The 25300-nt window shown below is 39.6% G+C and overlaps 4 protein-coding genes across 8 annotated transcripts; 2 read left to right on the top strand and 2 right to left on the bottom strand.

The window, feature by feature from the left end:
• The first annotated feature begins 892 nt into the window (after positions 1–892).
• LOC131321013 (WD repeat-containing protein VIP3-like) lies at positions 893–6151 on the top strand. Its single transcript, XM_058351991.1, has 2 exons — positions 893–1601; positions 5303–6151. The coding sequence occupies exons 1-2, from the start codon at positions 1263–1265 to the stop codon at positions 5927–5929; spliced, it is 966 nt and encodes a 321-aa protein (XP_058207974.1). The 5' UTR covers positions 893–1262; the 3' UTR covers positions 5930–6151.
• Positions 3891–5085, bottom strand: LOC131321014 (uncharacterized). The gene is made up of 3 exons (XM_058351992.1): positions 4334–5085; positions 4118–4236; positions 3891–4029 (listed from the first exon to the last, which is right to left on the bottom strand). Exons 1-3 carry the CDS (start codon positions 5078–5080, stop codon positions 4008–4010), a joined length of 888 nt encoding a protein of 295 aa, XP_058207975.1. The 5' UTR covers positions 5081–5085; the 3' UTR covers positions 3891–4007.
• Positions 6152–9338: 3187 nt separating the features above from the next.
• On the top strand, positions 9339–10403 carry LOC131321015 (transcription factor TCP11). Its single transcript, XM_058351993.1, has one exon. The coding sequence runs from the start codon at positions 9418–9420 to the stop codon at positions 10045–10047; it is 630 nt and encodes a 209-aa protein (XP_058207976.1). The 5' UTR covers positions 9339–9417; the 3' UTR covers positions 10048–10403.
• Positions 10404–11925: 1522 nt separating this feature from the next.
• LOC131321016 (OVARIAN TUMOR DOMAIN-containing deubiquitinating enzyme 12-like) lies at positions 11926–24775 on the bottom strand. 5 transcript variants are annotated; one of them, XM_058351996.1, is made up of 13 exons: positions 24490–24775; positions 22531–22580; positions 22403–22459; positions 21452–21937; positions 21216–21364; positions 19817–19890; positions 16313–16367; positions 15570–15644; positions 15376–15449; positions 15236–15284; positions 14100–14184; positions 12808–12864; positions 11926–12374 (listed from the first exon to the last, which is right to left on the bottom strand). In XM_058351996.1, the coding sequence occupies exons 4-13, from the start codon at positions 21747–21749 to the stop codon at positions 12313–12315; spliced, it is 978 nt and encodes a 325-aa protein (XP_058207979.1). In that variant the 5' UTR covers positions 21750–21937; positions 22403–22459; positions 22531–22580; positions 24490–24775; the 3' UTR covers positions 11926–12312. The 5 variants fall into 5 exon arrangements, with proteins under 5 accessions (XP_058207979.1, XP_058207978.1, XP_058207977.1 ...); XM_058351995.1 differs by lacking the exon at positions 22403–22459; XM_058351994.1 differs by lacking the exons at positions 22403–22459; positions 22531–22580.
• Positions 24776–25300: the final 525 nt, after the last annotated feature.

Below are 25300 nucleotides of genomic sequence, written 5' to 3' on the forward strand. Positions count from 1 at the left end.
TTCCCATCCTTCATGTCAACTTTTTCTCCGCATATTTTCACCTTTTCAATCAATTTATGCATATGTAATGAGTGTTGTTGACAGGAAAAGTTGATGAGGTTGACTTTTAGGAGCTTAATTGTGGGTGTTGTAGCGGCTATCGATAGAGAAATTAGGCCAATTTTGGTGCCAGATTAAAATTGAGGGAGACAACAGAGTTGATTTGATTCCCAAGGAGCTAAGTGTTGAATGGTTATAATGGTGACAGCAATACTAGCCAATGCTTGAGATCGAATATTATAATCTTGAGTGTTATAAAGTGGTGCGAATAAGAGAAAAGAAAATCTGATTAAAAGAAAAAGTAAGAGAAAAAAGAGTGAAATTTAAAGGCAAAGTTTCCAATTGCCCCTATCTATGAGCTGATGGCATGGTTTTATTCTTGGCCATTTATATGCTCATGAAAATCATGGAAACAGTGAACCCAACAGCTATAGGAGTAGCAACTTCTTAAAAAAAAGTAATTGATTTGGCAATACACACTTCGATATTTGTCTTTTATTTAATATCACTTAATGAAAGATAAATATTGAAGTGTGGTTATAAAAAAATTAAAAAATAAATATTAAAGTGTGATTATTAAAAAATTGAATGCCGAAATCATTAAAAAAAAAAATACAAATCATCTTAGCGGGGCCCTACCCAATACCATACTATTTGGGCCCACAGCCCACCTTTAAACTAACACGGTAACACCCCTACCCAAAAACCCAACAGGAATGCTACGTACACAATACGATCCACAACACCATCCACTACACGCTCCAAAACGACGTCGTTTTGAGGCGCCCTTAAAAAAAAAAAAAAAATTCTGAAATCTCAAAATCAAATTGTGTTCCCCGTTTCCCCCAATTCCCAAAGGCCAAACCCATCGTTCTACAGAAGGGAGAGAGAGAGAACTGGGAATCACCATAGTCAACCACCGCCACCGCCACCGCCACCCGCCACCGAACCCTCCTTATCCACCTCTGGCGACACCACTCCTGGCAAGAGAGAGGACCAGACTAATTCGAAATCGTCGGGTTTTCAGGACTCACGACCACCAGTGCGTACCAAGCTCTCTCTCTCTCTCTCATAATGCTCGCTCTCTATCTCTCTCATGCCGGAATGGAGATTTTTTGAAAAAAATTACAGGAACAAAACTTTTCCCTCTCTCTCTCTCTCTCTCTCTCTCTCTCTCTCTTACTCTCGCTCTTTACAGGGTTTTGCCACTCGCACCGCACCCAATGAAGCTCGCCGGGCTAAAATCGGTCGAAAACGCCCACGACGACTCAGTATGGGCAGCGACGTGGGTCCCAGCCACCGACGAGCGGCCGCCGCTCCTACTGACGGGGTCGCTGGACGAGACGGTGAGGCTGTGGAGCTCCGACGAGCTCACCTGCGTCGCCACCAACACCGGGCACTGCCTCGGGGTCGTCTCCGTCGCCGCCCATCCATCCGGCGTCATCGCCGCCTCCGCCTCCCTCGACAGCTTCGTGCGCGTCTTCGACGTCGACCACAACAACACCATCGCCACGCTCGAGGCCCCGCCCTCTGAAGTCTGGCAAATGCAGTTCGACCCCAAGGTAATTCAATGCCTAAACACGAGTATATGTTTGCAAACCTAGATGTATAACAGTTTCGTTGTTGATAAGTGAAGTAAACCGTGCCAGCTTAGGCGCGCCTCAACTAATCTAATCGTGGAGACAATCCTACTGTCCACTAGCGGACCTCGACTAATCCTGGGGACAATCCTACCATCAACTTGCTGGGAACCAATTAAATCGGGACAAAGTCCCTATGGTCCAAATGAGTTGATGGCACCGGGAGGTTTTGAACCTGGAGCAAACCCTAGGTCCCTGGGAGGGGTGAGAAACATGCCAAGCAAGTGATTGGTCAAGCTTGGTTTAGAAACTTGACAAGCTTCAAAAAATATGTTCAAGCTTAGCTTGTTAATGAGATTAGCTCCGGTGGCAATCTCTAGGAGTTTGAATTTTTTAGATATCATAAGTGAACGAGCCAAGTAGTAGCTTGTTCAACTTGGTTTGAAACCTTCATGTTCAAGTGTGCTTTTGTTTGGTAAGTACCTTCATGTTCAAGCTTGGTCTCTTTAGGTAATAAATTTGATCTTGAACAAACTTTTTGCAAGAGAACGCGAGCTCGAATTCAAGTAGCTTGATTCGTTTAGCAGTCCTTGTCCCAGGCCAACCCCTTGGGATTTACTTGTAGAGAAATTTAGCATCTGCATGACTGTATCTATTGAAGTTTTGGTTACATTCTTAATTTGGATTGTCCTTTGGTTTTATCTTTTTAGATGTGATGACTTGGAATTTTGAAAGATCATCTCTTGTGTTTGGTTGATGGGAAAATGGTGTTGGTATTTTGATATCAACAGTTGGATCACTGATTTACCAATTCACCCTGGGGGTGTGCTTTATTACTTGAATATTTACATTTTCTAGATCTTATTGCCAAAAAGTTTGCAAACTTGTGTGCATCGAACATTTTTATGGAGGAATATTGGTGCTGCAAGACCTCCGATTCAAGGTAACTAGGTTTTGACCTAGCTGGACATTGAATTGTGAGTAAGTGAACTGTGAAGACGGTAGTATGCCATGTAAATGTTGGTAGAGGAACATGAATTGTGCGCTAAAGAACAGTTATGACAGATATTTCGTGTAAACCTTGGTTGAGGAAGATCTTCTGCTTTGTTAATCTTGTACAAATTCAGGGTTCTTCCTCCTCCTCCCGATATGGGACACTTGTGCCTGAACATCTGATATTGGACGCTTGTGCCTGAACATAAGTTAGGCCTGTGATACTAATTAATTTGCTTCCATGAGTTCAATTTCTTTCTAGAGGTCACGAGTATTGTATTTGTCAGGTTTTCATGCCCTGTGTTATTAGGCATCGCAATTTGTAGGTGAACACAGTGACCAAATTCTTGTTCTTGTTGTTGTGCTTTATGGAAAGAGGACTAATTGCATTGCGTCAGACTCTCATGTGTATGGGGATATAGGAAGATTAGAAAGACATGCTGGCTGCTCAAGAGTGAGTTACATAAGATGTTTGAACATGCCACATGCAATCACTAAGCCCTTTGTGAACCTAATTATTTCCATGTTTCTACCCCCTTCCTCTCGCTACCAGCAGCCAAACTCCAGCTTCATTTCTTGCAAAAAATCACAGCAAGCTCTAAAAAAGAAGATTCATCTCTGTTTTGTTGTCGTGTATGCTCGCATTCTTTCATCATTTTTCTCCATAGTCATGTGCACAGCAGCCCGAGTGTGGTACTAGGACATACGTCTCAGTGATTTAAATACGCGAGGCAACAAAGCCCTCGTAGGGGCGAGGCGAGGCGAGCTCCTCATTGAAGCAAGGCAAGCGTTTAAAAAAAAAGTAATATAAACTACATAAATGACCAATATTCACTTCTACCATCAAAACAAGAACAAACATCACCATATTGCATAATAACCAACATTCCAACATACTAAATATTAGTAAAATATGCTCATAAAATGTAACAAACTAACAATCCAGAATTCCAGATATTCCAAACAAGACATCATCGGTCATCCTTTCATCACTCATCACCAATATCTTCATCTTCTTCATCATCATTTGACTGATATCTATCCACATCTTCCTCTTCTCCTTTATCTGAAACAATGTCATCAAATTCTTCTTCTTCCCAATCATCTATACAAAAACTTGATGCTTTTGAACGCTTCTTTGAAGTTGTTGGTTTATGAGTTGACCAAGTTACTTTGCTAGGTTGTTCAACCCCACTAGCCTCCGTAACAACATTCCAATCCAAATCTTCACCGTCAAATACAAGCTCATCCTCCAATTTCCCAATCAACCATTCATTGCTCTCATCAATGTTCTTCAAGGAAATCGGGTCAAATTTGCCACGGTTCATATATCGACGCCTCAATGCTCTATTGTACTTAACAAACACCAAGTCGTTGAGGCGCTTTTGATCTAGCTTATTTCTTTTTTGGTGTGAAGCTGCAAAATAAAGTTAAAAGGGATTTAAGTTAATATCACACAATTCACACCTTCAAAACGATTAAAAATCCCTTAATGTAATACTCACATGTTCGAACACACTCCAATTTCTCTCGCATCCGGATGAACTGCAAGTAAGGCTAAGGATCTCGATGGCAAATTTTTGCAATTCAGGAGTTTCACGACCAAATAACTTACACCACTCAACTGCACATTGCCAATTAGTTATATTGTCGCAAAGGATAAAGAATAAAGATGTAGTATATAAGGCTTTTAAGCACAAAGAGTAAAAAATTGTGATCACCTGGTGACCTTGTAGTTCTTTGCCTAATTGCATCTCCTTTTTGAAGATTCCCTCCTCCTCCTCCTCATATAATGCTATTAGATGAAGAATTTCATCTTGCATCCTCTCAGTTGGTACCAGCCTTTCAATACAATCCACCAAACCCTTCCATACCTCTTTATCAGCTTTCATCCTTGCACCATCCTTGTAAAAAAATGCAGGGTTCAAATAGTAGCCTGCTGAATGCAAAGGTTGATGCAATTGCACTTCCCACCTCGCATCAATGATTTCAAACACAGTTTTATACTTGTCTTCATCTCCGCCAAATGTATTTATAATAGTTTCTTTGGCCCTATCCATGGCTTCGTAGATGTATCCCTTTGCAGGTTTTTCTTCACCATCAACCAAACGAAGTACTTTAACAAGAGGACATGCAAATTTTAAGGCCAGCAAGACATTGTTCCAAAATGATGGCGACAACATTATTTCTGCTACCTTTTTACCATCCGCCTCCTTTGCCCACTTGTTTTTACTCCAAGCCTCTGATGTGAACATCTTTCTTAGGTTATTCTTTTGTTGATGAACCATTTGTAAAGTTAAACAAGCTGTTGCAAAACGAGTCTTTGCTGGCTTAATCAACTCGTTTCTTTGGGTAAAGTATCTCATCATGTTCAACAATGTCGGACGGTTATAGATATAACCGTGTACCTTGATCACCCTTTCCCATGTCCTCTTCAAATATGGCAACTTGAAAATGTCTTCTAACATTAAATCCAAACAATGCTCTTGAGACTTTGAAGCCTCCATAATCTAGTTTGCCCTTTGAACTTTGAAGCCTCCATAATCTGTCTTTGTTTGTTTGCTTCCTTATAATATATTTGGCCGCCAAATCATTGGCTTAGCATGAATGGTTAGAGTTGATCAAGATTTTCACTTGCATAAAAATAGTTGTTCTTTTGACAGCTTACCCACAATGTTTTATGTTTACAGGGAACCACTCTAGCGGTAGCTGGTGGTGGCAGTGCATCCGTCAAACTGTGGGACACAGCCGAATGGAAGCTGATTGCCTCCTTATCCATCCCTCGCCCGGAAGGGTTAAAGCCCTCTGACAAAAGCGGGAACAAGAAGTTTGTCCTCTCAGTCGCGTGGAGTCCAGATGGAAAACAACTTGCTTGTGGCTCAATGGATGGCACCATCTCTATCTTCGACGTTCCTCGCGCCAAATTCCTCCACCATTTAGAAGGCCACTTCATGCCTGTCCGTTCTCTTGTGTACTCGCCTGTCGATGCGCGAGTCCTCTTTTCGGGCTCCGACGATGCCCACGTTCACATGTACGATGCAGAGGGAAAGAGCTTGATTAATGCTATGTCGGGTCACGCTAGCTGGGTCTTGAGCGTTGATGTGAGTCCAGATGGGGCAGCGATTGCAACAGGCTCAAGCGACAAGACAGTGAAGCTGTGGGATCTTAAAATGAGAACAGCTTCGCAGTCGCTGACCAACCATACGGATCAGGTCTGGGCGGTGGCGTTTCGGCCGCCCAGCGGGACTGGCGTGCGGGCCGGGCGACTCGCTAGCGTGTCGGATGATAAGAGCATATCGTTGTCTGATTACTCTTGATTGATGTAATCTGTCTTGTTTAGGATGATGTTGAAGATTCTGCTTTCATTTCGGAATTGGTTCTCGTTTTTTTCTCAGCATTTACTGATAATGTATCAAGGAAAATTGTTCGGTTCCGAATTGATTTTATCTCGTGCTTATCTTTCTGTAGTAGTGTTTTGTGTCATGTATCATGAGATTCTGTTAATGTAATCTGGAAAAAAAATATGAACAGTTGAGTTATCTTGGATTTGTCTACTCTATTTGATAGTTCTATGATATCTAATTTATTTTGTGCTTCGGGAGCAATGCTCTTGAGACCTTTTGTGAGAGGGAGGAGCATTCCTCTGCTTATGGAATAATACAGTAATCTCTAGAGTACGAGGGGCATAAACGGTACAGAAAAGCTGCGTGCACAGCATGCTATGCACAGCAGCTGTGCACAGAGCCCATTTTCTCCCGCCCCTAAATTCTGAAGTGATTTTGGGTGTTTTGTTAACACCTCTAACGATATCGAACGAAGCTCATTTTTTACAGGGACCTTAAACGATATATTTTGAACAAAATGAGCGGCTCCGATCATCTTTGTGCGACCCGAGGCAGGAGAAAATGGGCTCTGTGCACAGCACGTAGCACAGCTCTAAACGGTAAGATCATCTTTGTGCTTTGAGAATTAGTCCGTATGTTGTCTATCATTATTGCACCAAGTGCATCAGTGATTCTTATTGATCTTGACGTAAAATGGTATTAAAATCTCTAGAACTTTGTAATGGCTGATATGCTAGCAAAGGATTTGGTTATACTGTTGAATTGGTGAATGCGATCATTTGTATTCTTACATGTCAATTGTGTTTGTTTGTTTGCAGGCTGCGCCGGTTAACATAATTGTAGGTTCACATGTATGGGTGGAGGATCCGGCGTTGGCGTGGGTTGATGGTGAAGTTATCCGGCTCAATGGTCAAGAGGTCCATGTTCGGACCAGTAGTGGTAAAACAGTGAGTCCTACTAGCTTAATGCTCTTCAGTTTCTAGTCCTTATGGTCTCTGGAACTGACTGGAATTGGCTGGATTCTATGATGGTTATTTGGACAAGACATTTAGTTGAAATGGCATCTTAACTATTTCATTGTAATTGAAAGTAGAGTGCTCGAGGTTGGAGTCTTTCAGTTAAATTTTTGAGTTTCCATTCGATAGCCAGACTGTTTGAATTTTATGGAGCAAGTATTTTACTTGCAAGGGTATGACTCCTTAGTCTTACCCTCCTTTTGATTACTGGTGGGTGTGATTCTAATGTTCCAATGTGTGGAGACGCATTGTTTTGCTACTTAGCTTAAAAGAGGAACACTAAAAAATACGAAGGCGGCTATCTTGTAGGTTACTAGTGTATTGTACTGTGTAAAGCAACTTGATTAACACATCACTTCGACCTTTAGTGTACTTCTATTATTCCATTTGCTGGCTTAAGCTTGAACTGAAGCAGATTACTATGACACAGTTCTAGGAATGTGATGCTGAGATTTCAACTGCATTCAGTCTTAAGCTAGAAGTAATTCGATGGAAGTCTCTATAATTTCATTGACTTAGAAATACTATAACTTAGATTATGAATTTCTATCCAGTTTGATAACAGAAACTTCGGATCTGGACGGACTATCAGTGAGTGAAAATGAGGTTAAATGATCCTTATAAAAGTTTGACTTGTTAACATGGTTGAGATACAGTCAATGATGTACTAGTTAGTCTTGGTGGATTAGGGAGTTGTTTGGGGTAGTATGATCTGAATGAGTTTTAAAAACATACTATTTTGAATAAGTTTGTGTAAACAAGGAGGGTTAGAAAGGGGATTCGGTAGTGGTAGCTTAAGAGAATTGTGGAGTTCCAATTTGTAGAAGTTTTTTAGCTAAACTTTTTCCCCTATCAAATGGTTTTGACAGTCGTTGTGATGCTAAGGATGATAAGGTTCTCGAGGGGGGAATGTTTTCTGGTTGGGACTATGGGAGTTGAATTTAGCGGTTTTATTAGTTTCCTCTTGCTGCTGCTGCTTTATCTTAGTGCTTTTGATGCTCTCTCTCTCTCTTTCTCTCTTAGTACTTTTGGTGCTCTCTCTCTCTCTCTCTCGCTCTCTCTCTCTCTCTCTCCTGCCAAGAATCGAGGGGACACAGAGAATGAGATGAAAGGGCATTTTCTCGTTCAAAAATTACCGTGGGTTTCTTTGCCTCCTAGCTTTGTTTGATGATGCAATGTTGAGAAACTTTAGTGGTTAATAGTATGGGCTCATATGTGGAAGAGGATTAACTTTGCTCCTCTGATTGGTTTGCTTGGTTACTTCTGTATGGTGTCAGTTGACTTTTACTGAATTTTGGTTAGGGCTTCAGGCTTCTAGTAGGTCAGCATTAAAGCATTATAGTTGGAGAGTGCTGCCTTAGCTCTTTGATTGGAATGCAACAGAAGAAGGTCGAATTGCAATTTACCAGACTTGATGAATAATGCAATTTGCTAATGTTAGACCTCTTGGTCATCGCCTTAGTGGTTATGTTTGAGGGTCACCTACCTCTTTCTAACTCTTGGAAAAATTATGTACTCCTGAAAATTGATTTGGCTTTAAGTTCTTGACACTTCATGGTTATAGTTTCTTATCTTTTCCCATTTACATAATAGCATTCTCAGAATCTGTCGGGCTTGCCTGTTTTTCTTATACCTATTATGCAACTCAAGTAATCTCTCCAGTTTGGGAAGTCATTTTAAGAAGAATATCGATACTTGCATGAACCTTAAATCCTCTATCCGCAAAAGCTTTATTCATATGTTTATTCCACGAGTCTCATGGAATAGAAACTGATTGCAGCTAGTCTCAGATATCACAAAAGTGTTTCCGAAGGATACAGAATCTCCTCCTGGAGGTGTTGATGACATGACAAAGCTTTCGTATTTACATGAACCCGGAGTATTGCAAAATTTGGATAAATCAAAATTTGGAGTATTTACAAATCTCAAAATCAAAAGTTTTTTTTACAAAAACCCGACGATTTCGAATTAGTCTGGTCCTCTCTCTTGCCAGGAGTGGTGTCGCCAGAGGTGGATAAAGAGGGTTCGGTGGTGGTTGGCGGTGGCGGTGGCGGTGGTTGACTATGGTGATTCTCAGTTCTCTCTCTCCCTTCTGTAGAATGATGGGTTTGGCCTTTGGGAATTGGGGGAAACGGGGAACACAATTTGATTTTGAGATTTCAGATTTTTTTTTTTTTTTTTTAAGGACGCCCCAAAACGACGTCGTCCCAAAACGACGTCGTTTTGGGACGTGTAGTGGATGGTGTTGTGGATCATGTTGTGTACGTAACATTCCTGAAAACCCAAACTCCCACATGGAAAACATCCCCAAACCCTTACTATAAAAAGGTTCCTTTGTGGGGTCAATAGAAAATCCACGATTACACCTACCCCTCTCTCTCTCTCTCTCTCCTCAGCCCCACTCGACCCCACCTTACTCAAACCCTAAACTCTCTCTCTAAAACCATGGGTTCAGTCTCAGAGATGGTCCTCCACACCAACTTCCCAACCTCCCAAGACCCACCAACCCAAACCCAAAACCAATCCCAAACCCATATCCCACCCCCCACCGCCGCCGCCGCCCCTAAAATTTCCCATCAACTAGTACCCTCCAGAAAAATCAGCGGCGACCGCCACACGAAGGTAAACGGCCGCGGGCGGCGCGTGCGGATGCCGGCCCTCTGCGCCGCCCGCATCTTCCAGCTGACCCGGGAGCTCGGCCACCGCTCCGACGGCGAGACCATCGAGTGGCTCCTCCGCCACGCCGAGCCCTCCGTCATCGCCGCCACCGGCACCGGCACCGTCCCGGCCGCCGCCGTCTCCACCTCCGCCTCCGGTGCTCCTCTCTCCGCTGCCTCCGCCTCGATCCCCGCCGGTTCTTCCGGAGTCACGGCTGTTCACGGCGGCCCGCCGCCGGGAATGTTCGCGCTTGCTCCACCGCCGATCTGCAGGCTGGCGCAACCGATGGTGGGGTTTGATTTTGGCGGGAATGGGTACCGGCACATGCCGTTCACGGCTTTGTTGCTGCAGCCGGCTGCGGAGGAGGCGGAGCAGAGGCGGCAGGAGGAGCTGCTTGGGGAGCAGAAGATATTATAAATGCTCGCGCGTGTAAAATTTATATTTATACTTATATACGGAAGAGCAATGTTGCCAACACAACTTTGAAGGGCAATTTCGGACCCAATTCTGATCAGCTACAGACACAAAGACGCATTTGTGTCCGGAGCTGTATTTTGAAGCTGGGTTTCTAAACTTTTTGCACATGAAATGTGTTTGTGTTTTAGGATTAGTTTTAGGACTAGTGTTTAATGTGCTCTGCATGAGGGAGAGAGAGTTTGGAACTTGTGGCCTTGTGGGTTTTGAAGGTCTTGTTTTGGATGTTGGTTTAATGGTTTGTTTGGAACTCTTGCTCTCAGGTTTTACTAGAAATGGAATGCATGCAGGTTCCTTAATTAATTGCATGATTATAGTTTGTGTTAAAAAAATGTGAATAGACGGCTGCTACTTAAAGATAATGTGGGCCAATGTTATTATACATAAACAAAATTAAGACGTGGTTAATCATACTTTAGTCTTGATGAGAATTTATTACTCTTTATGGGCCCACGTTTTCTCCTCTAAGCACATTGGTGCGAGTGTCCCACAATATCATACTCCTATATAGTTGATAGTAGAAAGGTCTCCTGCTTTGTTCTCTAACTTCTGAGAAATTACTCCATTGTCGGCCCTTTTAACTAAAATAATAACGAGAACAAGATCTTATTGTAGAAAGTCGTTTTTGTTGGTTGGTGAATATCACAAACTGTCCCATAAGAAATTCAATTTATGAGGTTCAGACGAAGAAAGGCTTACGGTGGATGCTAGGCGATGGCAAATTTTGTACAAATGCTCATTATTGTAGATCTCACGCATTATTGTGAATCTCAAGCTATTGTACAGACTAGTATTCGATGATTGACTCCGCGACAACATAATCAATGTGACCCGTGTAGTTTTTGGCTCGTTTTGGACGTCTTGGCCTCCGTGGTCCTGTCCAAAGCCTTGGTGGTCCGGACCAGCGTGGACAAGACAGATTAGTATATAAGCATATTTTAGGGTTTTTTGCTTATAGTATTGCATTCACAGCAGCTTTTCTGTGGGAGGCAAAGAAAAGAACTCTGAGAGATCTCATCTGTAGCCCTTAGGGCATCTGATTACTTCCGTATAGTGAAACCCTCGATCGTCTGACTGCCCGTGGAGTAGGTATTCATTACCGAACCAAGTATATCTTTGTGTTCTCTGTGATTGCTCTTCCTCTCTCTCTCTTTTCTGTGGTTTGTTCAATTACATAGCAAATAATCACGTTCGTTTCTGTGTTTGTTAACGCTTCCGCACAACAACCCGTTACTAATGGTTTCATTGCTTCGTTCCAAGTGATGTATCTCCTTTAAAACAAACTATACAAGAATTACATCAGCCATTTTAATGCAGTAGAGCCGTACTTGTGGAGATCTATGATTCCAAGGCAGGCAATGTAAAATGACATGTGCTTTTAGAAGTCATCAGTTTGTAAACAGCATAAGCAGCAGACCTGTTTTACCGGTTGGAGTTCTGCTAAGGTTTGCAAATTGGTTCCACAACCTCTACCCTGCAAAATACTGCTCATCCTAATTTCTATGAATTTATCTATTCCCTCTTCCTTTTGAACGGAAATTCTCTCTTCCGGAGAGAGAAGCATTGCCTCCCTCTCTTCCGAGTTCTTTTTCTTTTGTTTTCTGTACCAAAAATCCAGGGGGAGAACGATTGCCAGGAGATGTATGAGAAAGTCATGTACTTCTAGATAAGAATAAGCTGAACAGACATGGTAGAAACAAGAGTTTCCTAATCCTATCCGTCTACCACCATCAACACTTAATCCATGGAAAACTTCCGTTCAGGTAACATTCAAAGTTGTTTCAACCAAACTAGTAATATATCGCTAATGGGTAACTGAACTTCTCCAAAGAAACAATTGAAGTTTCATGAACTCAAAATCTCCACAACATAGATCCCTATCTCCTCCATTATTTTCATTTACGTTCCATATACAATATATTATTGCCATACAACTTTTCCAAAAAAATTTCCCAAAGTCATATATAAGCATGCGGTCCGTTCAAATATATATATATAAGCATGCGGTAAACTTAAAAAATACCTGCATGCATACCAGCAGCATACTTGGACAACAATGAGAGATAAGGGGGGGGGGAAAATATGAGTACTTGTACTCTGTGATTATGTATAGATATGAGAATGCATGCTCCAGCACCAAGACAATGCAAGCCAGGGATTGGAGATGTAGGGGACTGTGTTTAGCACAAAGACGAAGTCTTCTAATTCTTACTTCCAAAAGGCAGGCCACCACCTTTTCTTCCTCTTAGAATCATCAAAAGAAGGGAAATCTGATTCATAGCCAACATAGAGAAATCAAGCAAGGGGCAAATCTCAAGAAGACAACACCAAAACCACAGATCACCCCGTTATAAATTACTAAACTACCCTGGGTGTTTGGAACTCTGAACTATTATTTTTTGTGTAGGTAAACAGAAGCAATTTAGTGGATCTCTATCAGGGTGGAGCTCAACATCTATAATTATGCCACATATTTGGAGATCTTTTCTAATACATTTGGAGATGGGTATGTCCATTTGCAATACCAGGGGAGCAAGACCTAGCTGGATAGTTGGAAAGCCGAGAAGCATGGGGCTCCACTTGAGTGGTCAGTCACCAAACAATTAGGTTCAAGCGTTCATCGCTTCAGCCACCGAGCTGGGTTGGAATCTTCCCAAAAAGAAATATTCAAGTTTCTTTCTAAGAAAAGCTAGGGTTAATCACCTCCTTGAGGAAGGATAGAGTTGTAGTGCACCTCCGCCCAAAAGCTCAAGAAGATAACTGCAATGCACACAAAAATAAGATCAGCAGACACACAGGTAACACAGATTCCAGACACCGAATATGAAGACAAAATTTCCCATGAGTTATGTGAGGTTATGGTAAATCAAGCTGGAAATCGATACAAGTCGATGTTAAAGAAGATTTCAATAGATTTAAAAGAGAGACGATTAAAATAGAGTAAAGGAAGGTTCAGCAGACGTGTATAGTTATATTTGGTTGTATTTAGCCCTGACATATAACTAAGTTCAAAAAATATCTTCCCAAATTGCAAGGATAAATGCTACCATGCATCAAAGACACTGGCATCACATTTTCCTTTCTTTCCATGGGTTTACCGTTTACATACACATTTCGAAATCTGTTTCTCCAGTCATTCAACTTCATAAAAAGGCTAATTTCTTTCTCTCTCTAGTCATGGAGTGACTGAAGTCAACCCAGAAAGATTAAACTTTTAGGGCAGGATTGACCCTGGGATACATGGTAAAAGCTTCTGAGTTCATGTGTGGCCCTAAATTGTCTTCACAAGAAACCAAGAAAAATGCTGGTCAAGATCATACTTAACAAAGGTCATTTTCTCGCTCATTGCTGGACAGATTCTATGCAAATGCTGAAGTGCTTTGGGTGTGGGTGTCAGTGTGGGTGTTGAGGGGTACGTGTGTGTACCACCTTCACTGTCAACAATGCTTTGAGGTCAGGAGAAGCATAACAAAATGCTGAAGAACCTAGTGCAAATAGCAGCTCATGGAAATTTTGAACATACAGGAGACTTCACGTTTGATCCTTTCACATTGAGTGGGAGGATATCACTTGACAACTCCTACGTTAGCGTGCTACACATTATCAATTCGCAAGGTTTAATGCTTCATGGCTCTCGGATTGGTCAAAAGAACAAAGGTTTCCCTTCAAATTGGGAGGTGGCACCCCTGCCCAATGTCGTTCCACGCCTAATAGGCATCCAATACAGCAACGGGATTTGAGGAGCTACACAAACGTATGATATTGTCTATAGAACAAGACATAAACTGCAACCGTTGCTCACAACAATTATGACATGATTCATTGCCCTTTTGAAAGAACTGTTGGAGATATTTCCAGTATCCTTTAAGGAAAGGCAAGCTCCGTGGGAGATGACAATTTTCATTTGGAAACAATGAATAGCTCTATTTCTAATATTACACAAGGGAACAAAATCATAACAAACACTCTCATAAAACAGGAAGTATACAAGTTACCACGTTTGGATTTTTGGGACTTCGGAAGAATCTCGATGGAGCAGGTATCCTTGAACGAAGTGACGACAAAAATTTTAACACCATACTGCAAAACAATAATATAACGTACATTAGTTGTGGATGAAACGTATATTTAGATAAGCAAGATAGTTACGGCTTACAATTAACCCTAACATTAGTAAGCCAACAATTATTATCTTACAGTCAAAACCTATGGCTTTTTTATAGTAGTTTCCCTTCAAACAAATAGCAGATACATTACTCCTGCTTATCCATATAGACGCATAAATAGTTCATGCACGTTCAAAAGGGCAAGCTGCCAATGTGTTCAAACTGTGTCCAAGAAGAAAACCATAAATACACTTGCATCGTCACAAGGATCTAAACTTATCGTACACATAAGCGCCAAGGGTCAGGATCAACCTTCCCCCAAACCGCGCTAGGGAAGTGGAAGTCCCAAAAAATTCAACATTCTCGTATCCTTTGCCACTCAAAAATACATAAGAACATTACACCCACTCTTTGGCAACAAATCTTAACAACACTTATATAGAACTCAATAAGTAAATGTTCATTGCCAATCAAAAAAAGTAATAATAAGTGAACGTTCATTATGATACTAATAAATATGAAGGATCCAACTATCAACAAAATTAGTCACAGGATCATAGTTATCAAATTTTTCATAAATAATTAATGAACAAGGACCTCAAAAGTATCCTAACAATTGCTTTCACAAACCCTCAGGTATGTGGCCTATTGTCTTTTCTGGGGCTGTAGCTCACTCCACTCATGCCTTGGGAACTTACTCTCCTTTTCCTCTTGGGCACGTATAACTTTTCCTTTTCTTTTTTGCTAATGTTTCCAAATTATTATCATTCCCAAAATAGTTAGATTTTGAGAGGCCATGGAAGTCTAGTAATAACACTCAGTGAAGATTCCAATTATTTGAAACCAGCTGAAGAACATTTTTTAGTTCCAATTATTTGAAAACAGCCGAATGAATTATCCTAAAAAACTCCAGCACGAGGACTGATAGGGACAAAACTGTCAGGCATCAATATCCCAAGCAAGTATGACACAAGCGGAATACAAGGAAAAGGATGGTTTGTTTGTTGTTGATCCACAATCCATACCGAATCTGCAGCTGCCTGCAAGGTCACATGATCTCCCCATTCACCACTCCTGGTCAATCAATGTGAAGGGCATAAATAAACCTATTTTGTCCATTTGAAGAAAACAGAAACAACAGAAAATGCAAGGATTTAAACCATACTTGGACATCTTCTTCAAATAGTCACCATAATCCATTGGAACATATCCTTCATACATGTCTCTGTGAGACTTAAGCTGTAGATGTCAGACAATCATAGAGCAAGAATATTAGAATCCAGATAACCTGCACTATAATGAGCTCAACAACATTTAAAGGTTCATTAAAATGTAGATTGTACTTTCTTGGAAAACCACCTGATTAACAACTTGTTGCCTCACAAATTTGTGGTGATCTGGGGTAAGATAGAATTGATCTGATAAAGCACGAAACTGGTGGGAAAAAAAGAGAGTTAATATCGCTACCAATAAACAAAAAACCAAACAAACTAAAAAGCAGTTACATGAAAAGAAGGCACATATTTCCTAATGCGTATTTGACCAATGTCCAGGTGCCAAATTAAAAGCTTTCATGGGTATTGGGTCATCTTGGGTTGTTAGTTATGAGGTCAAACAACCCTGTGGGCTTCGGAACCATGTCTGGAAGTCTAGGGAATGACCTAGACGTGGCAACAAGACCGCGTTGACACTTGCCGCTAGGGGAAAGTCCCCGCCACCCCAATGGAACTCTGGCAACTCTGGGGCTCAACCCCCTCGCAAGGACGTGAGGGTACAAAGAGGAGAGTATGTAAGGAGTAATGACCCATATCAAATCCGAAGTTTGCATGGGTAATCTTGGGTAGTAAATCTAACAATTATCTCTCCTGTTTTTTTGCTCTAAATGTATAACATCTTCTTGACTAGCATTTTCGGGTGAGTTCCCATGGTTCATTTCTTCAATTGTCAGGCCCACCATTTCAAGCATTATGTGAAATGCTATAAATCTTGTCGCAACTTCCCCTCCACAGAAAACACACACATACACAGGAGTGAGAATTAGTTCTTGCTTAGAATAGTTCAGAGTGAGGATAATTCAGAAAGGAGAAAGAAGAAAAACTAACCTGACAATTACCATCTCCTTGAACCTTGTGCTCAACTAAGTCATACAAATGCAATCTGCAGAATCATAAGTGGAATCGAGTTTACTGCATGTAGAACCGACCTAACAAAGTTCATCTCACAGAGTAACGAAAAGCGTCATGATTGAAAAACCAAAACAAGATAATATCAAAACGAAGGGAATAAAACCAAACAAGCCATAGCCTCATGTGAAAGGAGCATAATATCCTTATAACGACACAATAACTCCTACTTTAAAATTTTCAATTGTCAACAAATTGATATCACGGAAGGATCCTCTCTCTTTCTCGCCGATATTTTAGTACGCAGAACACTAATGAGAGAACATGGATCATAAACAAGGAGGAGAAGCAGGAAAGAGTTTACATGTTACGTACATACTTTCTCAGAATCATCTTGTATTTATTTTTATTAAATATTAAAAACGAAGTAGTGATAGGAGTTAATGGTTAGTGGATAGGTTAGTTTTGCTATTTTATAGCGTAGTGGGTCAGTGGATGTTATTTTTGGTTGTATATAAATACAACATCTATGTATCAATGAAAGGAACTTCAATATTGATAAAAATCTTCTACTTTGAAGAAGAGGTCCGGTTCTCCTCAATTTGAACCATCGGAGGTCTTCCCCCCTTGAAGTGGGACTTTTCTCTCCCCTCATTCTATTTTTTTTATTTTCTGTTACGAGAAAGTTCGTAACATTACAGCAAGGTAGTAACGAGTATGCGTTCTCGAATCTTGGTACATGTTTCACAATTGAAAACATTGGGATAAGGGTTGGAGTCAACGCGTAATATTATGAGGAACCTTCATAAATTGATAAGAAGTATCTGAAGTTCAGCTGAACAGGCCACTATCTTTTGACTTTTCAATGGATTTGCTTGTTAAAGAAGATGTTGTTAAGGTCCTACTCTGTTAAGTTGTCAGTTGTCCCAAAAGCTTAAGTTGTTAAAAAATGGACCCAACAATGTGTATCAAGCTATCTAACACCCTCCCTCACGTGCAACCCCGTCTTGCACGTGGAGATGTAAACATCTATACGTATTACGATAGAATACAAGCGGGAGAAACATAATGCAAACAGGGAACATATGCAAATAGTGAGACTTGAACCCAAGCCCTCTAGCAACCTCTCTGATACCATGTTAAGTAACTTAAGTTGCCAGTTGTCCCAAAAGCTTAAGCTGTTAGGAAAGGGGCCCAACAATGTGTATCAAGCTATCTAACATACACATCTTACCACAATACAACACATATTTGTTCGAAGCCTAAAAGGAAAAGTTCAACGAAATAAAGGGGAAAAAAAAAGAACACAAAACTAAAGAAGCATATAAGAAGATAGCTTAAAACACAAAATTTCAAAGATAAAATGCTATTCATACAACCATGATAATACATGATCAAACAGTGGCACCACATTTATGGGAAGTATTCACATGAAAAAACTCAATTTCTTTTCTTCACACAAGTAATAGATAGTTTAAAACTTAGTTCACTAGCTTGAACACCCAGTTCACCGGCTTGACCATTCATTTCACCAAATTTGAACACCCAAGCCTCTTGATTTGCACAAATAACGCTCTACTTTTAAAAATTCCACACCTGTTTTAATTGCAAGATTAGGTGGAAAAGTGAAGGCTTTGGACAAGAAGAGGTAGATAATAATAGGTTTTGATTACGTTTTACCATGGGTAGAATATGGAAGGATTGTGAGGAAACAAAAATTCAGTGTTTATGGAGCATACCTCAACTATTCAGAACAGTTGATGTGGTATGTCTCAAGAGTACTTTATAACCTTGCAAATTGAGAGGGGAAGAGAACAAAAGCACTTGATTTGATAGTATTGGTATTTAGGCTATCATACAACAGTTTCAAAGTATAGAAACTACTCTAGTAACAACTTCTTATTATACATTCGAATTCTGTGTAGAATTGGTAGAATGTTATGTTTAAGTTTCATGATGAATGATAAAAAAAAATAATGGAGCCACCCCTATGATGAAACAAGGACCTTTGGGTCAGTTCCAACTCAAGCGGACCTAGAGCTTTATTAAATTCTAATTATCAATACTGAACTAGCTAAACCCATGCAGGTTTCAAAATTTTGGAAAGGTGTATCATGCATAACAAAAACATATCTGAATGATAAACGGTAAGGGGATATGGAGAGAGAGAGACACACATTTGACGAGATGGTCATGTTAGATTATCCAATCTTGCTCTCCAAATATATGCGAGATTTTTTTAAGACCTGAAGAAAGCTATAGTCATTTAGCCCTGAATGTATCACACTCGGACAAGATCCATATCAAGGAATCCATCGGCTTTTCTTTTTCTTTGATCTATTGAATCCAAAGCAATCAACTCAAATCCATATATCTGGCTAGTGGTTCCCACATCATCGCATACTAGTGTCGCGCACAAGCAATGCAGCTCGCAGTAATATAACTCAAACCCATGTGTCACACTTGATAAGGGACCGCATTAACCCCTAAACCAACACCTTAATCTCTCTTTTACCAACTCTCTCCCAACTGGTTATCCTTGGTCCGTCATCTGGAAAAGATCTCTTCTTTCGTAGACCCTTCTTTTATTCCCGATCTAACCAATTCCAAAAGTGTATGATTATTGATTATAGTCAATTAAGTCCTCATTTTTTTATCTCCCATCTTCCTTTTACCTATATTGTTCTTATAATTCGTTACAATTCACGCCAAGGTTAAGCAAAAGAATAGAGGATGATCTCATTATATTACTTGGACAGGGATGATCTCATTATATTACTTGGACAGTTGGTTATAACTTAAATATACATGAGAAAAGGGGGGACAAAATAATCAATTTTGCGGTTTGTATCAAATGTTGCAATCCCTTGTACGAAAACATAAAGAATAGAAAAGTAATTCATGTTGAGTATCGCATTAGTGTTGTTCATCCCACACGAACAGATTTTTCCATGTTTGTGAGACCGGAAAAGGTAACAGTACAAAAAAAGAAAAGAAAAGTTGAGATGCTCCGTATGACATGATGGTTACCTTGTGTGTAACCTAGCCGACCCCAATTGATATGAATTATGAGCGAAAGGGAAAATTTTGCAGTTTGTATTGCAATTTAATGGCGTGGATTCCACTGTAAAAAAGGTTATAAAGTTACTCAGATATGAATTCAATGTGGGTGCAACTACAACTACATAAACGTTTATATTACATGTCGCATTTAATTCATGGCAGGACCCACACTTAATACTCTTACCAAGTTCAACATGGATCCTACTACGGTTAGATAAATTCGTAGTGCACATTACATTACAACTTTATGTCGGGGTCACTCCGGAACACTGGAAACATAAGGTACTTGTCGGTTGCGCTGGTAGAAATAGTAACGTAATTTTTGAAAATAGAACGCAAAATTAGGAAGCAAGTTTTGGGAGAAAAAAATTCCTTTGGCGATATAGCAGTAGATATATGCTGGAAAAAAATCAGAAATACCTATCCACCAGCCTTTGATAATCAGAAGTTTCTTCATCAGTTGAAGGTATATCTCCATTAATCCTAGGAACATGCTGCATAAAACTAACAAAAAGATTCAATGAGTGTTTTCTGCCATGTATCCGCATTGGACCCAAGTTTAAGCATATACATCGTCGATCATGCACATTACCAATTTAAAGATGGGAACCAGTGGGACAGTGTCAAGTGAAATTTCGGGCACTAAAAGTAGATTCTGCATTGTATAGTTTAGACAATAAGAAATTAATGCAAATTTTATCAAAGAGCTGTTATGAAAGTTTAACCCGAAGAGGACCTTTAAAGGAAGTGGAAAAGCAAATCTATTTGGACTCCTGACTCCCCACTTAGCTTGTTCTGGAGGCATTCATGAGCTTACAGCCACTGTTTGAGGGTAAACCATACGTTAATCTCCAACTTCCGATTTTACTCATGCATGCTCAGTTTTCGTTGAAATGGATAATTTGCATTTAAAACAGTGTGATTTGAAAGTAAGTCATACGACCACCTAAGGACAGTTAGCTAGTTTCATCTTTCTTTTTTCTCAGCAAAGCAACAATTAATGCTGTGTTTGGATGAGTTTTTGAGAAATTTTGTAGGTTATGAGTAGAGAGAGAAATGAGAGTAATGATTGGAAGTAGAGGTAATGTTTGGAGAGAGATAGAGAGAGAAATGAGAATAATGATTGGAGATAAGGGTGAGTAATGATTGGAAGTAGGGTTAATGAGTGTTTTTTGAATTGAGAATTTTTTTTCAAAAAGCAATCCAAACAAAGCATAAAGGTAAGTGAAGTTTAGGACTGCAATTTATTAAGGTCATTCGCCAAGTATTAAAATAACAATCATCATCCTTTTGGAGAAAAAATTGTAATGTTTCGACCTCTTTTGGCAGCTTTTCCACTCCGTATTGTAATGTTTACGCATAACTACCAATATACCCCAGGTTCCTGAGCTTGAATTTGTTTTTTTATCCAAGAAAATCCTTAACTATACCATCCAAGGGGAAAGGGGGTGGGTGGTGGGGTTTGAACCCTCACCAAACGAAGTGCCCATTACCTTCTTTACCAACTGAGCTAAGAAGCAACTTCAGGTTTCTAAGTTTGAATGTTAAACCAATTTTTCTCAAAGTGGATTCCATTAGACCGGCAATTCCATAGCAATACATATAACCTACTAAACTTTGAAAAATACACCAACAACAAATAAAAGCATCAGAGTTGCAAGATATAGAAATATTTTGCCACTTCATATATAAACCGATGAAGCCAAGAAAAAGTTTGACAATGAACTTCGAAAGCATACTTGGTATACATACACTTAGGAAGAACATTTACATAAGACATATAGAAAACATCTATGTAGTTTAGGCAAGCTCCACTTACCGGGACAGGAATCAATTGATTCAATCTCTTGCATACTTCTCCATCCAGTGGAGACTCATCTGTTATCTCCAGATTGTGGTAATACTCCTCACCGCCATATGATTTTTCAGGGCAAGAAGTCGAACTTGAGGGTCCCATGTCACCATAGCCTGCACAATGTTAAAAGTCAACGGAAGAGGTGACCATCATGCCAAGACAATAAAACAATCAACAAGCAGCAGCTGCTTTCTATTTACCAGAATAGTAGTTCCTTGAACTATGCCAGTCAGTAGCAGTATCAGATGATACTTGCAAGGGCTGCTCTTCTGAGATAGTTAATTGGGAAAATTCTTCTTGAAGAGCATGAGCAATAATCTCATCGTTCTCCACATTGCTGCACCCTGTATCAGTATTATTATACCCATTGTACTTGTGCCATTGATGATAGACGTACACTTCACCTTGATTGTTGTCACCATAATGAGAATTAAATAATGGGTCGGCATCAAGAAAATTAAGACCCCAGCGTACAACATCAGAATCTGACTCGGACATATTCCTTTCCCTTGCAATTTTTCCAACTAGGGAGATGTCTGCTTTTCAAGAGCACTGGAGCTGTCTTTTCTAGCTAGGTCCAGTCAATGCAACTCCCAAATATGAAATATTTATGTAACTTAATTGTAGTTGAATCCACTACACTTTATTGCACGTCAAAAAATTGCTTCCAATCACCACCTATGGACCTAATATTCATAAGATATATGCCAAAAGTTTGTAAGATAGATGATTCTCTCACAGGACCAAACATGATTCCATGAAGCTTGAATGCATACTTACTGAAATGAGAAACTGGTGCAGAAATCAACAGTAACATAAGAATATTTGTGCTGATGAAAAGTAAGAACAGCATAAAGAAACCCAGAAGCCCTAAAACGTAATTTCAACTTATTCCCAGTATATTTGGATCATCATATTAGGTTTCCATCTATCAGAAATAAATTACTGCGTTAAACTAATGCTTCAGACATGATCGTGGATTCACAAAAAGGCACTAGGTTTCATGTCATGCCGGATAGCGTGACCTTGATTACTCCACCCAAAAAGTAAACCGGTCTAAAACTCAAGACTAAACTTAACTGGGGATAAAAACGCACAAAAATAAAAGCACATTTCCTTTTGTATGTGATCCAGGAAATTGTTATACTTACCGAGACAGGTATCCAAATTTGTAGTTCCAGTAATGTTATTGTAACCAGGGGTCATGTCTAAAGTGGCATCATACATGGGATTTCATATAGCACTATAATAGTTGGAAAAAATAAATTAAATAATATACCAAGCATGAAATAGTGACAGGAATCTTCTGAATCTAAGAAAACCCATCATCTGCAAGAAAAGAAAATTTAATTTTATCACTTACAACTCATAATTGTTTCTTCTTTTTTTTTTTTGCTCGGCCATGATTGTTTCTTTGATGGCTGATATGTGAAACGTTCCACCATACTTTGAGAGGGGGGAACGATTCCGAAAGTTTGGTTACCCTTAGCAATAAGATTTAGACTCGAATCAAGATATCAACAAGAAAAGAAACAGAAACATTGTGTTAATTGGATGAACTTCAGCACACACAGTTCTAACTGTCTAACACTAACTTGTGTGATAATAGTTCATTTTTAAGTACTCTTAGGTTTCAAAGCAATCATGATGGAGGAAATCAGATATTCCATTTTCAACAAGACCACATTTGCCCCAACGTAGATATTTGAGCTCCAGATCCATGAAGAAGAGTTTGATAGTGTTCTTGAGACATAACCAAATGACCTAAACCTGGGAACGCAATCTACAGAGATGTACAAAAATTGCATCCATTTGAAAAACTTTGAACTCAGAAACCCCATCTACCCAATTCTTTAATCTGTATTGCAAAGTGCAAACGACACCTGCACTTAAAGAAAACTTTTGCACCTAGATAATTTTAGGAAATTGCATAACCTTAAGACAGGTTCTGAGAGATACCAATGCAAAAAATATATAATCCACGGAACAGACAAACCAAGAACAAGAAGGAATTTACGTGAGTCATCAGGGTGGGTTATGTCCACCGTAACTGCAGCTGTTTTTTTTGCTATGACGAGTAATAATACAAATGTGAAATGTCTGGCTAGGTGACCAGTACCATCAAGCTCCACACTCCATAAGTACCATATCGGATCAACCTTGTTAAGTCTCACACATCCTAAGATATTGCAGAGTTTTTCTCCTTCTAAAAACTGTTCTGTAAACTACAATCGAAACAGGATCCAAAAAAAAAAAACTACAATCGAAACTGAAAGAAAAATAACATTTGCAACTGCACCCTATCTTATATATTAAGGTTCCTATATTCTCTGTTTCAATTAAAAATTTTGAAACCTTTGCTCAATTAATATTCTACTCTTTGTAGGAAATAAAAAAAGGATCCAAAAGTCAAAACAACCATCAAGAGCTCAAGTAACAACCAAACCTAAAGCCAGCTAACGGAAAAAAACATAAGTAGAGGCCAGATCAAACTGTACCATGGCAGGTGGTTAAGCATGCATACCCAATACTTTTTTTGAACAGCGAAAAATAAATAGTATTGGGTATGCATACCCAATACATAGGTAGGCTCCATTCCCCTAAACCTTTTTGTCTTCTTCGTATGGTGTATTTTATTCGTCTTTTATGAATTTTGGTTAGATTTGCGTTATACTTTTCCAATTAATCATCCATCTTGACGAGAGAAGTCTAAAAAGTAAAAAATTACGACCAAAAGAAAAAAAATTACTACAGACGAAAATAATACGAAAAACTGTCTTTTTTTTTGTCTAAATTGTCGTCTCATTTTTTTTTCTCATTCATCTTGTCGAGACGAATGATTATTAACCCCAAAAAATACGAAGAAAAAACTAAACAAAAAGTTGAAAGTAAAAATTACCGCAAAAAAAGTTTTAGAAAAAAAAAAAGTTTGATAAGAATGGAGCCTGCGTACATATACATATATGTGTGTGTGTATGCATATATTATTATATATATAAATATCTGTCTCTGTGTGTAGAAGGCAAGAGAGAGTTATTCGAAACTTCAGTACTAAGAAATCCCAAATAATCCACGAGTTTCATAGCGAGCATCTAATTGATTACTAGAGAAACGAAATAACCAGAAAACGATCCACTTCACGATCGAACATCTAATTGATCACTTTTTCGTTGTGTTACCAGCAAACTACAGATCAAATTAGAGTCGAACGAGAGAGTAATAAGTCTGTAATAATCACCTCGAATCGCAAAGCAGTACCGGCAACGAACTATTCCCGTTTTCTGCCGGAACGCGGGCGGAAGCCAATAATCTAGAGAGAGAGAGAGAGAGAGAGAGAGAGGTACGTTTGAGGAAGTTGGGGGAAAGAAGATAGAGATGGAAGGAAATTAGGAATTCAAGAGGGTGGATTTTGAAGCCGGTTTATATACAGTTTGGGACAGCCGTTAAACCGGGAAAAAAAAGGTTTGTGATTAGCGCACGCGCAAGTAAAGATTAGAGGCCCTCTATTGAAGTGGACTGTTTTTTGGTTGACAATTAAACAAGCTACCGTTGGTTTAAGCGGCACTTTCTTCAACGGTTCTCTCTCTCTCTCTTGATTTTAGATGTGTACATGGACTACGCGACAAACCGACCTAAGTCATATAATTTGCGCAGACGAATAGAAACTCTAGTAAGCATCTTAGAAAAACATCCCGGATGGTTAACATCCTAGTTGGTAACACCTGTACATTCTTTCCTGCGAGATCAACGGGTCAAATTTTGCGGTGGGCAAGAATTGATTATTAGTCTGAATGGAAATGTATGGTTGTTAATTAGTAGTTTATTTCTTTCTCCTGTGGAGCTTCTTCTACCGCTTAACATCAAAAATATATATATCTCGAACTGGTAAAATTTGTCGAGAACAAGGACTAAGAACGGAGAGCGGAAGTGAAATTGCGTTGAACTCAATTAAAGTCAGAGCAAAACTAAGTATAAACCAACTCCGAAATAGTTGATAACACATGGGACGCTTCGATTTTCCCTCTTTTTTGGAGGAACTGAGCAAGAAC

This window comes from Rhododendron vialii, chromosome 3a (genome assembly GCF_030253575.1).
Source record: "Rhododendron vialii isolate Sample 1 chromosome 3a, ASM3025357v1".
Taxonomy (NCBI): domain Eukaryota; kingdom Viridiplantae; phylum Streptophyta; class Magnoliopsida; order Ericales; family Ericaceae; genus Rhododendron; species Rhododendron vialii.